This window comes from Phodopus roborovskii, unplaced genomic scaffold (genome assembly GCF_943737965.1).
Source record: "Phodopus roborovskii unplaced genomic scaffold, PHOROB, whole genome shotgun sequence".
NCBI lineage: Eukaryota > Metazoa > Chordata > Mammalia > Rodentia > Cricetidae > Phodopus > Phodopus roborovskii.
Genome location: NW_026126433.1, coordinates 45,501,244 through 45,514,233, shown reverse-complemented (window position 1 = coordinate 45,514,233; position 12,990 = coordinate 45,501,244). Strand labels below are relative to the sequence as shown.

The window sequence follows — 12,990 nt, the reverse complement described above, 5'->3', positions numbered from 1 at the left end:
AGGTCACCTCCAGTGAAGCATTTCAGCTGGCTTGTGTGTCAGGGTACCCCTGCAGCAGACAGAGCCAGACAGGAAGGGCTTGACTAGGGTGCCATTCCAATGCCATTTCCTTCCTTATCCTAGAGCTCTGAGCGTGGCAGGTGTGCCACCTCTTGCCATCTCGGCATACTGTCATAAGCTCTGGGACATATTTTCCAGCTCTGAGTAGTTAAGTCTCAGCCAGCTGTTTTTTTGTTTTGTTTTGTTTTAAACCTGTTTCCTTGTTTGTAAAATTGGCTGGTAACCTACCTCGTGCATTTCAGTATTTAGTTCTCTTTCTATTGGGTGTATGAGGTGGGGAGGGTGTTACAGCTCCCCAGGAAAGGGAGAATCCTAACTGGGAGTTATTCCATTCAGCACACTCAACAGTTCAGCGCAGGCGTTCATAAATATTTATGAATGAATGTGTGCAAGGGTGAGTGACTGAACGGGTGAATGAATATGATGCTTTCCAGCCAATTGAGGGGAAATGGGCTGTGAGGACCCGCTGAAGCTGATTTAGCTCCGTAAAGGAATTTACTTCCCTTTCTTCTGTACATTCTCTTCCGGCTTCCATCATAGCTTAGAAGCAGTGCAAGTACCTGACTGGACCTTGGGACTCGCCTACGCTGGGTGGAGACACGCGTGGGAGGTGAGAGAGGGGAAGGGGCGGACCGCTAGGGTAGCGGGGCGGGGGCCACAACTCAGGGGGCGGAGTCAGTGGTGGCCTGGGGGCGTGGCTATATCCCAGGGACGGGGCCAAATTTGCAAGCCACAGGGCGGTTTACCAGGTTGTTCCGGAGGAGGAGTCTCACACAGAACAGAAGAGCCTTAGGAGGGCGTGGTCAAGAAGGTTGTCGTGTGGGTGGGGCCACGGACCATGAGGGCGTGGCCTCCAGGGAGATCATTGGGATCGGTCGCAAGTGCTCTCTGGTAAGGAGCAGGCCTCACGCGGGAGGGCGGGATCTCCAGAGCGCTGGGAAGGCGGAGCTACACTTGCTGGAGGCGGGGCTTTGCCACTGGAGGGCAGGGCCTCGGGCGCGCGCGAGTTGGGCGGGCCCGGCGCGGCGCCGTGGCACAATGGCCTTAGCGGCCGGCTGAGCGCGAGCTCCACCCCGTTTGCCGCGCCGCGGGCCGCCCAACTCATCGAGCCCTCGCCCGCACCGCGCGCCGGCGTCGGGCCATGTACTCGGGGAACCGCAGCGGCGACCAGGGCTACTGGGAGGACGGGGCGGGCGCCGAGGGCGCAGCGCCGGCGGGCACGCGGAGCCCCGCGCCGCTCTTCAGCCCCACGGCGTACGAGCGCCTGGCACTAGTGCTTGGCGGCCTCGCGCTGCTGGGCGTCGGCGGCAACCTGCTAGTGCTGCTGCTCTACACCAAGTTCCCGCGGCTGCGCACGCCCACCCACCTCTTCCTGGTCAACCTCAGCCTGGGCGACCTGCTGGTGTCCCTGTTTGGAGTCACCTTCACCTTCGCGTCGTGCCTGCGGAACGGCTGGGTGTGGGACGCTGTGGGCTGCGCGTGGGACGGGTTTAGCGGCAGCCTCTTCGGTGAGTCGCCCGGCACGCATTCTGCTCTCCTCCCAACTTTCCCTGGGTACTTCAGCTCTGAGCTTTCGTCCTCTCCGGGATCCTCCCTTCTAGCCAGTCATCACCCCTGACTCCTGGTCTCGTCCCCGGGATCCTGCCTTCTAGCTCATCTCCATCCCCAAACTCCCTGTTTCCCTCCTCCCCTCCTCCTCGGGGTCCTTCCAGCCAGGCGTCATCCCCAGCTCCCAATGCAGCTGTAGCAGTTCTGAAAGTCTCCCTACTGCTGGCCAGCTTATATCTTCTCATCTCTGTTGTGTTTTTACTTCCTACTGTAAGCTCAACAGGGCTTTTCATAATGGTCTTTACACATGGGCGAGAGAAATGAGGGCCTGTAGAGTCAAGAGATGCATGAAAAAGGCAACTCCTGAAAAGTGGAGAAGGGGACAAGGATACATTTAATTTAGTATTTAATTAGTATTTGTTTCTAAAAGTGACACGTAGACTCCCAAATAAAGGTGTATCTCCCCCTCCCTTTCATTCGCTAGGAATTTTAAACCGATGAATGCTTCCTAGGAAGCGAGACGGCATGACATTTTTAATTGTATATCCTCTACATAGATTATGTCACACCAGAGGTTACAAATGGCTCAGAAGTCCAACTCATTGGTGTGACTAATTAGCTGGGCAGTAAGTACGTTTAATTAAAGTAGAACTTGTTGATTTCTTGAAGATTTATATTAAGAATTGACAGGTGGGAGCTCGACTAAGTATTCAAAGCTTGGGAAAGACTGTGTGTGTGTGTGTGTGTGTGTGTGTGTGTGTGTGTGTGTATGTGTTATGTATGGGGAAGGTATGGGTATGTGTGTGTGTGTCCTAAGAATTTTGTTTGTACAGAGATTTGAAATAGAAACGGGTATTGAAACACACTAATAATTTAGTTTACTGCTGTCTTCATCTTGGCAGATTTAGAGAAAAACATCTATGTAATATAGATATTTTTATTTGCCAACTTATGTATAACAAACCTAAAACTCATGTTATTTGTCATGATTCCTTTTTTTTTTTTTTTAAGTTTTAAAGAAAACAAAATTTGGGAGTTTAGTTTCTTCCCCTAATAAACATTAATCAAGGATTTCCTTTATACAAAAATACTGAAACTTAGCTGTGAGAGGATGTGAGTGATAATGTAGGTTGACTATATGGTTATTCTCTGTGAAAACTAAAAATGTTGGTCAGGAGAGTTTGGGGGCTGATTCATCTTTAAAGAAGGTGGTGAGTGTCAATCAGGCCTAGCTTGCAGAATCCCTGGGGTAGGCGACAGGTGTTTGTTCACAGACATAAAAGGTTTTTTTTTTTTTTTTTTTTTTTTTTTTTTTCCTGTGAAGTACTTAAGTACTTTCCTGTGCTGTGCTGTTCAACTGGGAGTCTGAAAACAAAAATGGATTGAGGTGGTTTTGTTTTTTTATAAGGGTTTGCAGCATCCACCCTGTCTCACCCCTCTTGCTCTGTCAGCCTCATCTTCCAGTCCTGTCTTCCCCTTTCCCCCTGCTGGGAGCCATCCTTATCAGAAGAAAAATTTTAAGACCTCTAGAAACATCCACCTTGGTGTTTTACCAGAGGTAAAACTCAGGGCACTTATTAGTGCTTTCAATCATGGCATTTATTCCCATCCTAAAGCCTGAGGTAGCTCTTCTGGGCTTAGAGGATTGGAAATCAGTTAGCCCTTGGAGACAAGAGTGAGGTTACTGCGGAACTCACAGTGTTCCCAGCAAAGAAAACTTCTCCCAGAGTAAGGTTAAAGATGGAGTAAGAGAAGACTTCCTTTCCATCCCTAAGCCAGAACTAACCAATCCTGAGTATGAAAGGAGAAGAAATTTTTAAATACTAGGAGTAGCTAGCTGCTTGCTCCGGAGCTTTGGTGAGGCTGCAGCCACTGGTCTGTTGGGGGCCTATGGCTACTTCATTTTTTGCATTTCCCCCAAGTCATTCACTCTCCCAGGCTGCCAGTTTTCCCATCTTTGTTATTGAGCTGACTGTGTTTACGGTCACCTATGCCATTTGCTTTGTATTTCTGAAGACTCTTTTGACATCTACAGGGTAGAAAGTACCTACACTTTGTGCTTATAACCTGCATCCTGCCTCACTGCCTGCCTCAGCCTTGTTCCCTTCCATGCCTAGAGGAAGTGAATACATGTTTACACTTTAGTCCGCCTTCTAGGTTCTGTCTCCCTCTCTACACCCTGCTAGAAGAAGGGCGAGTAAGTAATTCATCTGTTCTTACATATTTGCACAAGTAGACTAGGCAATTGCTTCCTTCTGGGCTTTCCTCTCCTGGCTTCTTAAAGAAAGCTAAAAATAAGTAGAATCCCTGATAATCTTGGTCAGAGATTTCTACCAGCTGGGCTTGTTAGGATCACTTGTCATGCCAGCAACCTAGTGAAGTTCATGTAAATTCCAGTTGAATGGCTTGTTTTATGAGTATCAGAAGTATCATACTCTTACGTGTACCTGCATCTAGAGGTCAGCAGATTTAACGGTAGTGAAAAGTAGAGAAGCTAAGGACCACTTGCTGCTGCTGTGTATGCTGAGCCATAAAAAGGCTGCTAGTCGGGTGTGTAAATGCGCTGGCCTGCCGACTTCCAGGTGAGTATGTTCAAAGGAAAAGCCTCCAGCCACACCCAGCATCACATGGATAAAGCCAGCATGAGATAGGAGGGTCCAGGAGAGTTCTTTCCTGTTACTTCTTTAGAAATGGAAAAAAAAAAAAAACATGTTTAGAAAGAGATTTGTAGTTGCAGAGACAGTCTGGCAAGATGTAAATATTTCCTCACTTAGACGTTATGAATACATATTATTTATGTTGAAATGGTTTAATACAGGAAACCAGGAACTTTCACATGTGTACTTTGATACAGAAAATGTTACAAAACTATTTCCCCTCAGGCCTGTTCTTTTACATACCTACATATATTAAATGCCAGTTATTGAGTTAATTTTCTTGTGATATCTGGATGTCTGATGTATCTCCTGCAAGATTCTTAGGTAGTTCAGGATGTAAAGTCTCCTATGTAGCTGTCTGGAATTACCCACAGACTTTCCTGAACCCCAGAAATACCATTATGTTGACATGGTCATTCAGCATAGTATGTTTGCGTAAACACAGTAAAGCCACAAATCTCTTTTAGTATAAGCTCACAATATTTTCCACATACATTATTAACAATCAAATAATTGTATAATTATTTTTTTATTTTTTTCTGGGATATTGTGTCCATGCCTCATGACAGTATTGCCGGGCTTTGGGGGGGGGGTAGAGAATATATAAAATATCTTTTGTTCATTTTCAAGAACTAAGAAGACCTATGGGAAAGCATTTAATAACTTCTTTGGGTAAAGGTTTATAGCCACGTTAACTAGTCAGGCTCCAGTGGATTGAAACTGCTGTTGCATGAAATTGCTTTTATATTATTTATCATTGTGTTCTTTTCTTGAATTTTCTTCTTTCAGAGAAGAGTTCCAGTCAAAATGCACATGTAACATTTACCGCTAAGGTGAAATGCAGAAATGAAAAGGACACATCCATTTGAGTACTCTCAGATATGATTACATGCACTTTATCATGTTTTCCATGCTACTGACTTTTTTTTAATGTTTAAAAATTGTAAACCTTAAACAGCTTAGGACTTGCAAACTCGGTGTTTCCGAATGAAGATCACAAGTAGAGATTTTATTACAGCATAAATACTTCAGAGGAGCCCTCGACCTAGATCCATACAGAGTTTTTTCATCAGCTGTGACCTGAAGCTTCAGCTCCTAGGATGGCAGACAAGCTTCCCACAGAGTTTGATGTGGTTATAATAGGGACAGGTTTGCCTGAGTCCATCCTGGCAGCTGCGTGTTCGAGAAGTGGACAGCGGGTTCTGCATGTTGACTCAAGAAGTTACTATGGAGGGAATTGGGCAAGTTTCAGCTTTACAGGCTTGCTGTCATGGCTGAAGGACTATCAACAGAACCATGATATTGAGGAAGATATGACCACCTCATGGCAAGATCTGATCCATGAAACGGAAGACACCATCGCTCTTTGCAAGAAAGATGAAACCATTCAGCACATAGAAGTCTTCTGTTATGCCAGTCAAGATGTTGGGGACAGCACTCAAGAGTCTGATGCTCTGCAGAGAAGTCTTTCCCCAAAGGCATCTGCCACCCTGGCTGAGTCTCTGGATTCTGCAGGCTTGCCCAAAGAAAGGCACACAGTATACTGTTCAAGCCATGAAGCACCTTCTAGACATACAGAGAGAAGTGATACAGAGCCTTCGCCATCCCCAGCTGATGCAGTGAGCTCACTGGAGAAAGAAAAGGATGGTGGAGATGAAACTGGTATCCAGACAATTTCAGATGGAGATAAAGATGAAGACAAACTTGGTGTAGAAGACAACACAGAACAACCAAAGAGAAATAGGATTACTTACCCTCAAATGATTAAGGAGAGCCGGAGATTTAATATTGACTTGGTATCGAAGCTGCTATATTCTCAAGGATCATTGATTGATCTTCTCATCAAATCAAATGTTAGTCGTTATGCAGAATTTAAGAATGTCACTAGGATCCTTGCATTTCGGGAAGGGAAGGTAGAACAGGTGCCTTGCTCCAGAGCAGATGTCTTTAATAGTAAAGAGCTCACTATGGTTGAAAAGAGAATGCTAATGAAATTTCTCACATTCTGCTTAGACTATGAACAGCATTCTGATGAATACCAAGATTTCGAACAACGTTCATTTTCTGAGTACCTAAAAACTAAAAAATTAACACCCAACCTTCAACATTTCATACTACACTCAATTGCAATGACGTCAGAGTCATCCTGCACTACGCTAGATGGCCTTAAAGCAACAAAAACCTTCCTTCAGTGTCTTGGACGGTTTGGCAACACTCCCTTTATATTTCCTTTATATGGCCAAGGAGAAATTCCCCAGTGTTTCTGCAGGATGTGTGCAGTGTTTGGTGGGATCTATTGTCTTCGCCATAAAGTCCAATGCCTTGTAGTTGATAAAGACTCTAGAAGATGTAAAGGAATCATTGACCACTTTGGTCAGCGAATAAGTGCCAGCTACTTTATTGTGGAGGACAGTTACCTTTCTAAGGAAACATGTTCAAATGTGCCATATAAGCAGATCTCGAGGGCTGTGCTCATCACAGATCAGTCCATCCTGAAGACAGATTCTGACCAGCAGATTTCCATTCTGGTAGTGCCTCCACTAGCGCCAGGAAGCAGCTCTGTTCGGGTCATGGAGTTATGTTCATCAACCATGACATGCATGAAGGATAGCTATCTGGTCCACCTTACCTGTTTCTCTTCAAAAACAGCCAGAGAAGACTTGGAACCGGTGGTGCAGCAGCTGTTCATTCCTTTTGCAGAAGTAGACAAGGAAGAACTTGGGAGACCAAGACTCTTGTGGGCTCTTTATTTTAATATGAGAGATTCCTCAGGAGTGAGCCGAAGCTCATACTGTGGCTTACCTTCCAATGTGTACGTCTGCTCTGGGCCTGACTGTGGACTGGGGAATGAGCATGCTGTCAAGCAAGCAGAAACATTGTTCCATGAAATCTTTCCCAGTGAAGAGTTCTGCCCTCCTCCACCAAATCCTGAAGACATTATCTTTGAAGGTGAGGGTTAGCAACCAGACAGTCCTGGAGTCAGTAACACACTTTCCCCAAGGACAGCAAGAACTTGTAAAGCCCAGAACACCTTCGAAATTAAAACTGACTGGAAGTATTCTTATCCTAGCCTCACAATATTGTCATTTAAAGACAGCTGCCATTGGTGATTGGCGCTGTTCACATGTCTTCAACACTGAGACACTGGGTACCTAATACCTCTGCTAATCTGTCAGCACCTGGTTTGTGGTGACTCAGCCTTTTCAAAATTGGCTTCAGGAATCCAGAATCCCTGAATGTCATTAGCTTTATTTTACTTTTGGGTCCCATATTAGCAACTTTGCTTAACTTAAGATAGCATTGCACTTGCTTCTGTGTTCAGGTTTTATCATTGTCTACACAAAATTAATGTCCACAGACTGCTACTACTGTTGCTACCTCCTCAGATGCATAGAGGAACATATAAATCACAACAGTGTGAGTGTTTTGTATATTATGTAAACACATAGAGCTGGTAGTAGGAGTAGCAGCTAATACAAGTGCTAATGTGATAAAACACAACTGTGAGAAACTTGGTCATGCATGAGCCTGTGTCTTCATCTGCTTAACTTTTGTCACTGAGGAGGCAGTGAGACTACCCTAGCCTGCTACTTTACAAAAAGAATGCTCCTTAGTCATTGAAGAAGCTCATATTAATGAGCTGTATTGCAATCTGGGTACGGTTGCTTATTCATGTAATGCTATCATTCAGGGGGTTGAGACAGGAGGATTGCTGTAAAGTCCAGGTGAGTCTGGGCTACAGTATTGAGTCTCATTTCAAAACAAAACCAACCCCACTACCTATCCCCCCAAAAGGAGTATATTATAAAGAAAATTAAAGGGACAGATTTATTCAGAAAATTTCTATAGAACTGACAATAACACTTAAAAGAACTAACAATTAACTCGGGGTAACATAAATTAATAAGTGACCCTAGAAAAGGATATTTTAGGATAGGTGTTTAGAAATTTCCAGAAAGAAATTCCCAGGGAAGAATAGTGGTTCAGGTTAATGTGGGATTACAGATGCCTGTAAAGTTACAGATTCCCCATCCAGGCTTCTTGGGGTGAAGCAGGACACCTGGTTGGCCTTGGCTGTAATAAGCACTGATAATTGACAAACTGCATTACTTCTACTATTCGTCTGTTACCTGGAGAATGGGAAGCTCTCCCTCCAGAACCGCTGGCTGGATCCCAGCAGTGAAGTCCTCTACTGTGAGAAGAGGCACAGTGTGTGAGTAGACAGCAGTGTGGTCTGAATATACGCTAGTACATGCCCTTTAGTGAGAGAAGTGAGATAAAACATTTAAATGAACACCAGTGTGCTGAGAGTAGAAAGCCATCCACTGGTCTTGGTGGGTTTTATTATAATAAATCCATAATGTTGTATAGATATTAAGGGTTAAATACAGCAGAACAGAAATAATCTGAAATGATCTAGAAGTAATAATTAAGAGATTTAAATGCATAGATTTAAGAGAATTAAATTCATAAAGTTTGTCAGACCACCGTCTTTTGAAAAGACAGTTAAAAGAGGCAGAGTTGTAAAAGATAAACAGAAATTACAAAAGAGAGAGCTGAATGTAATAGAAATAAGGATTAGATTAGGTCAAAGAAGGGGTTTGTTGTTGTTTTTTGTTTTCTAAACATTAAGTGGAAGTGACAAATTAGCAAAAAGTATTTAAAAATTAAGAGTGATGTTATCTAATTTTCTAACAAGGTAGAATGGGCTTCTTGCAGGTGTTTAAGAAGGAAAATCATAAATGCTGCCTTCCACTAATTACTTGGGACTCAATTAGGGCTCCATACTAAAAGTCCAACCAAATCTCTCATTCTGGCTAGGTGAAAACTGTATAAAATGTTGGCCAAGCAACAACCACCATCAGGATGAGAAAGCTTATGTCCAGTAGAGCAGCCCTGCATCAACATGACAGAACAAGAGATAAGAACCCATAATATTACTGCACTAACTAGACACTTCCATTTGCTCTAATTATGTTTGCTAATGAATTTGTGGGCTTTTCGTAACACAATAAACACCTACTTAAAACTTACTTGAATTTATATTGGAAAAGCCTGTATGCACCATTTCTTAAGCAGAAATGAACAGCTTTGGTACTAATTTTATCTGTATATGGCTGAAAAAAAAATTGTCACTGGAATAAAAATACAAAGTAAAGATGCAGAAAGAAACCAGTGCAAATATATTCTATTTCCATGGGTTTATAACTATTAAACCTATATTGCCATATAAATATACTATGAACAGAAGATAATTTCACAAGTTTCAAGATACATAGATTTTGTAATCTCATTTCTAAATTCCAATAGGGATAGAATTTTAAAAAGTATTGATATTAATATATATGAGCACCTTTAAAAATGTATCTGTATTAGAGTAATTTAAAAAAGATACTTAAATAGATTTTTAACGAAGGAGCTAAATTTAACATATGAGTATGCTGCCATATGAGATGTTTGCTTTGAAGGAAATGCTACAAACACAGGAAAATCTTAACATCATTTATTACTAGTTATCTGACTTCAGGGCAGTCACTTTCAGTTTTCATTTACCATCTATGAAATAGAAATAATACTTAATAGAATTACTGTGAAAGATTAAGTTGGATAATGTATAACAACCCATATCCAAAGTAATGCCCACATGTGATATTTGTAACTGATATTTATTACAATATCATCTGTGATGTCAACCTTCTGCTTTATGAATTTGAGAGAATTGTGATAAACTACACAGGAAGGTAAGCAAGAAAAGATGTCTTCAGTTTTAGAGGGGAAAAATATGGGCTTTACCTTTCAAGTCCTCAAGGCATGATACACAACCTGTCGAAATGTTCTGTGGTGTTGAGTTCAAGGTAGTTAAGACTTATCAGCTACCTGGAAAGAAGTATTTAGAAGCTGCTCTTAGGAAGACTGGGTTGTTATGGAGATAGATTCTAGGCCACTTTTCATCCAATAATGCAGCTTGTTTGTTAATTGAAATGTTAAACATAAATAGATACAAAGCAAGGAGGGAAGGTGGAATTTTTTTTTAAATGCTATCTCTCTTGCATGTTTTTTTTCTTATTTTGATTTTTTAAGTCAGGGCTTCTCTATGTAGCCCTGACTGTCCTGGAACTTGCTCTATAGATCAGGTTAGCCTTGAATTCCCAAGTGCTGGTATTGAAGTCATGCACCACTACTGTCAGCTTGCTTTTTATTTTTTTTAGTGGGTGCAAATTCTTTAGGCTTTCTACACTTGTGCAGAATATAAAGTGATAGGTTGCAATTGGGGGGGGGGAGTAAAAATAAACTCTTTGATCCTCATTTTAACGTGCATTAAAATAGAAATTAAAGCACTTTGACCAAGTCCCCACTAGTAAGTGGATTTTTCAGTCTGTGTGTGCCTTCATACAGCAGAATTTTGAAGAACTATTCAAGAGATTAGCCAGACCTCTATAACTGATATTTTTGACATCATCTTAAGTGGCTCATGTCCAGGAAAATACTCAGAATGAACAAATTAATAAATAAAGCTACTTCTAAAAAGACATTTTAGAAATTCCATTTGTAAGGTTTTTTTTTTAACCTGCTGACTAAGAAATGAATAAATTTTGGTGTGTTGCTAGTGCTATAGTAACCTTACAAAGTTAAATGGCATATATAAGATTGTATGTAAACAGTTTGACAATCAAAAAGATGTTAGTTTACAACCGAAATTATTGCTTGTTGGTTACATTTGTATAAAAATTTACATTGCTACACTGGAAGGAATTAGAAGGCATGTAATTTCAGGTTAATACTTAATATCTTTATTTCTGTAAAATATTGATGTGTACAATAAAAATAAAATATTAACTGATGAAATAGTTTACTTGATTGATGACAAAATACTGATTCCTTGAAACTATATAAATTCTTTAAAAAGAAAATACATTTCTAACTGTTAAAGTAAAAGCTAATCTCCAAAATTGTGTGGCTAAAAGTATTTGCAGGACTTCTTAAGAAGAAAGTTTGATAAAGATGAACTTTTCTCTCTCTTCCATGTCTTTTCTCAGTTGTCTGACTTTAAGAGCTAATCATAGAAATAGGTGCATTCCAGCTCATCAGTGTGAAGATCTTCCATGGCCCATCGTGATGGTGCATGCCTGCAATCCCAAAAGTTGGGAGGCTGAGGTAGAAGAATTGGTCTAAGTTTGAAGTCAGCCTGGACTACATAACAGACCATCCAGGGCTTTGTAGACATATTGTCTCAAGAGATAGAGAATGAGAATTACATAGTAATCCAAATCTAAAGTCATCCATCACAGTAGAGATAAAGTATGAGGGCCATGGAGATGATGTCAGTTCACAGATGTCCACTGAGCAGTTTCGGGGAGTGAGTCCTTTGCAAAAGATACATCTAGGGACTGTGGGTGCAGGCCAATACTTTCTTCGGTCAGCTTGAGTGATCAGAGGTGATGTAACCTGGCAAGCATCAGCTAAACACCTAATGTGATTATGAGTTGGCACCAGTCAGTTTAGGGATTAAAAATATACATGTTCTCTACCTGAGAAGCCTGCCGGAATGTTACCCTAAGGTAAGGTGTCCTTCCTGCTAACAAGCATTGTGACATTTTCTACCCACCACCCTTGCCCTTAATATGAAAACTAAAAACAACCCTCTGACCTGTGATACATGGCATCTTTTTTTTTTTTTTTTTCAATTTTATTTTTGTAAGCTGTTCTTTTTAGAGTGGCAATTTGTAAGAACATCCAACCCCCCTCCCCCCATGGCATTTCTTTAAGAGGGTTCAAAGCTTTGAGTTGCATAGTTGGAAACAAGCTGCTTAGAGACTAAAAGCTGGGTAGAAATCCATCCTATCTAACATTCTCAGTTTTGTGTCCTGTCTGGGGAAGAGGGACCACAAGAAGCTGAGCCCAAAGCACAGAGTGTCCTGAGAGTTGAGGGAGACGTGAGTATAAAGAACCAAAAGACAGAAGTGGAGTGTGAAACATTCAAAGTACCAAAACAGTGCCCTGTTTAAGATCAGTTCTAGTGGCCTTTGTGGTAGATCTAGTTGAAGTCTTTTTCCATTGTCTTTGTCTTAATTTGTATTTATGTATTTGTTTGGGGTGGGGGCTGCTACAGTACACTTGCGGAGGTCAGAGGACAGCTTGTCTATCCCTCCTACAAAGTTTTCAGGGATTGAAATGAGGTCCTTAGGCTTGTTGGCAGGCCCCTTATCCACTCCGCTGAGCCATCTCAACAGTCTTTTTTAACCTTTATCATTACTGTTTTTGTTTTTGAGACAAGATTTCACATATTCAGGCTGTCTTTGACCGTGGATTTCAAATGAAGAACTTCCGATGCTCCTGCCTCTACTGAAATTGCAAGTGTGCAGTACCACACCTAATTTGTGGGGCACTAGAGACTGAACCCAGGGTGTCCCATGCAAGGCAAGCATTCTCCAACTGAAGTACACCCTCAGTTTCTTGTACTAGTCTGTATTAGAATGAGGTGTTGTTTTGTTTTTTAGCCAATGACAGAATGCATTCATATTTTAACAGGGGGAGCAATATCTCCAGGTTTCTTTAAGATGTGCTCCTGCAGATCTGGGTGACTCAAGTTGATTATTTCATGGGCACTGGAATAGCAGTTTACTTCAGTGTGTATAGAGCACTGTCTTGTTCCCTTGAGGTACCACTGTAAGGTAAGGAAGGGCAAATCTTTTTCCATTTTACAATGAGACCTGGGATCCAAGTG

General features: G+C 41.9%; 2 protein-coding genes across 2 annotated transcripts in view; both read left to right on the top strand.

The window, feature by feature from the left end:
• The first annotated feature begins 826 nt into the window (after window positions 1-826).
• Chml (CHM like Rab escort protein) lies at window positions 827-7,963 on the top strand. Its single transcript, XM_051186370.1, has 2 exons — window positions 827-951; window positions 5,055-7,963. Exon 2 carries the CDS (start codon window positions 5,366-5,368, stop codon window positions 7,223-7,225), a length of 1,860 nt encoding a protein of 619 aa, XP_051042327.1. The 5' UTR covers window positions 827-951; window positions 5,055-5,365; the 3' UTR covers window positions 7,226-7,963.
• Opn3 (opsin 3) overlaps window positions 1,078-12,990 on the top strand; it is a 28,182-nt gene continuing 16,269 nt past the window's right edge. Inside the window, exon 1 of the mRNA XM_051186371.1 lies at window positions 1,078-1,568. Coding sequence (XP_051042328.1) covers window positions 1,202-1,568 — 367 coding nt within the window. The 5' untranslated portion in view covers window positions 1,078-1,201. The remainder of the gene's footprint in view (window positions 1,569-12,990) is intronic.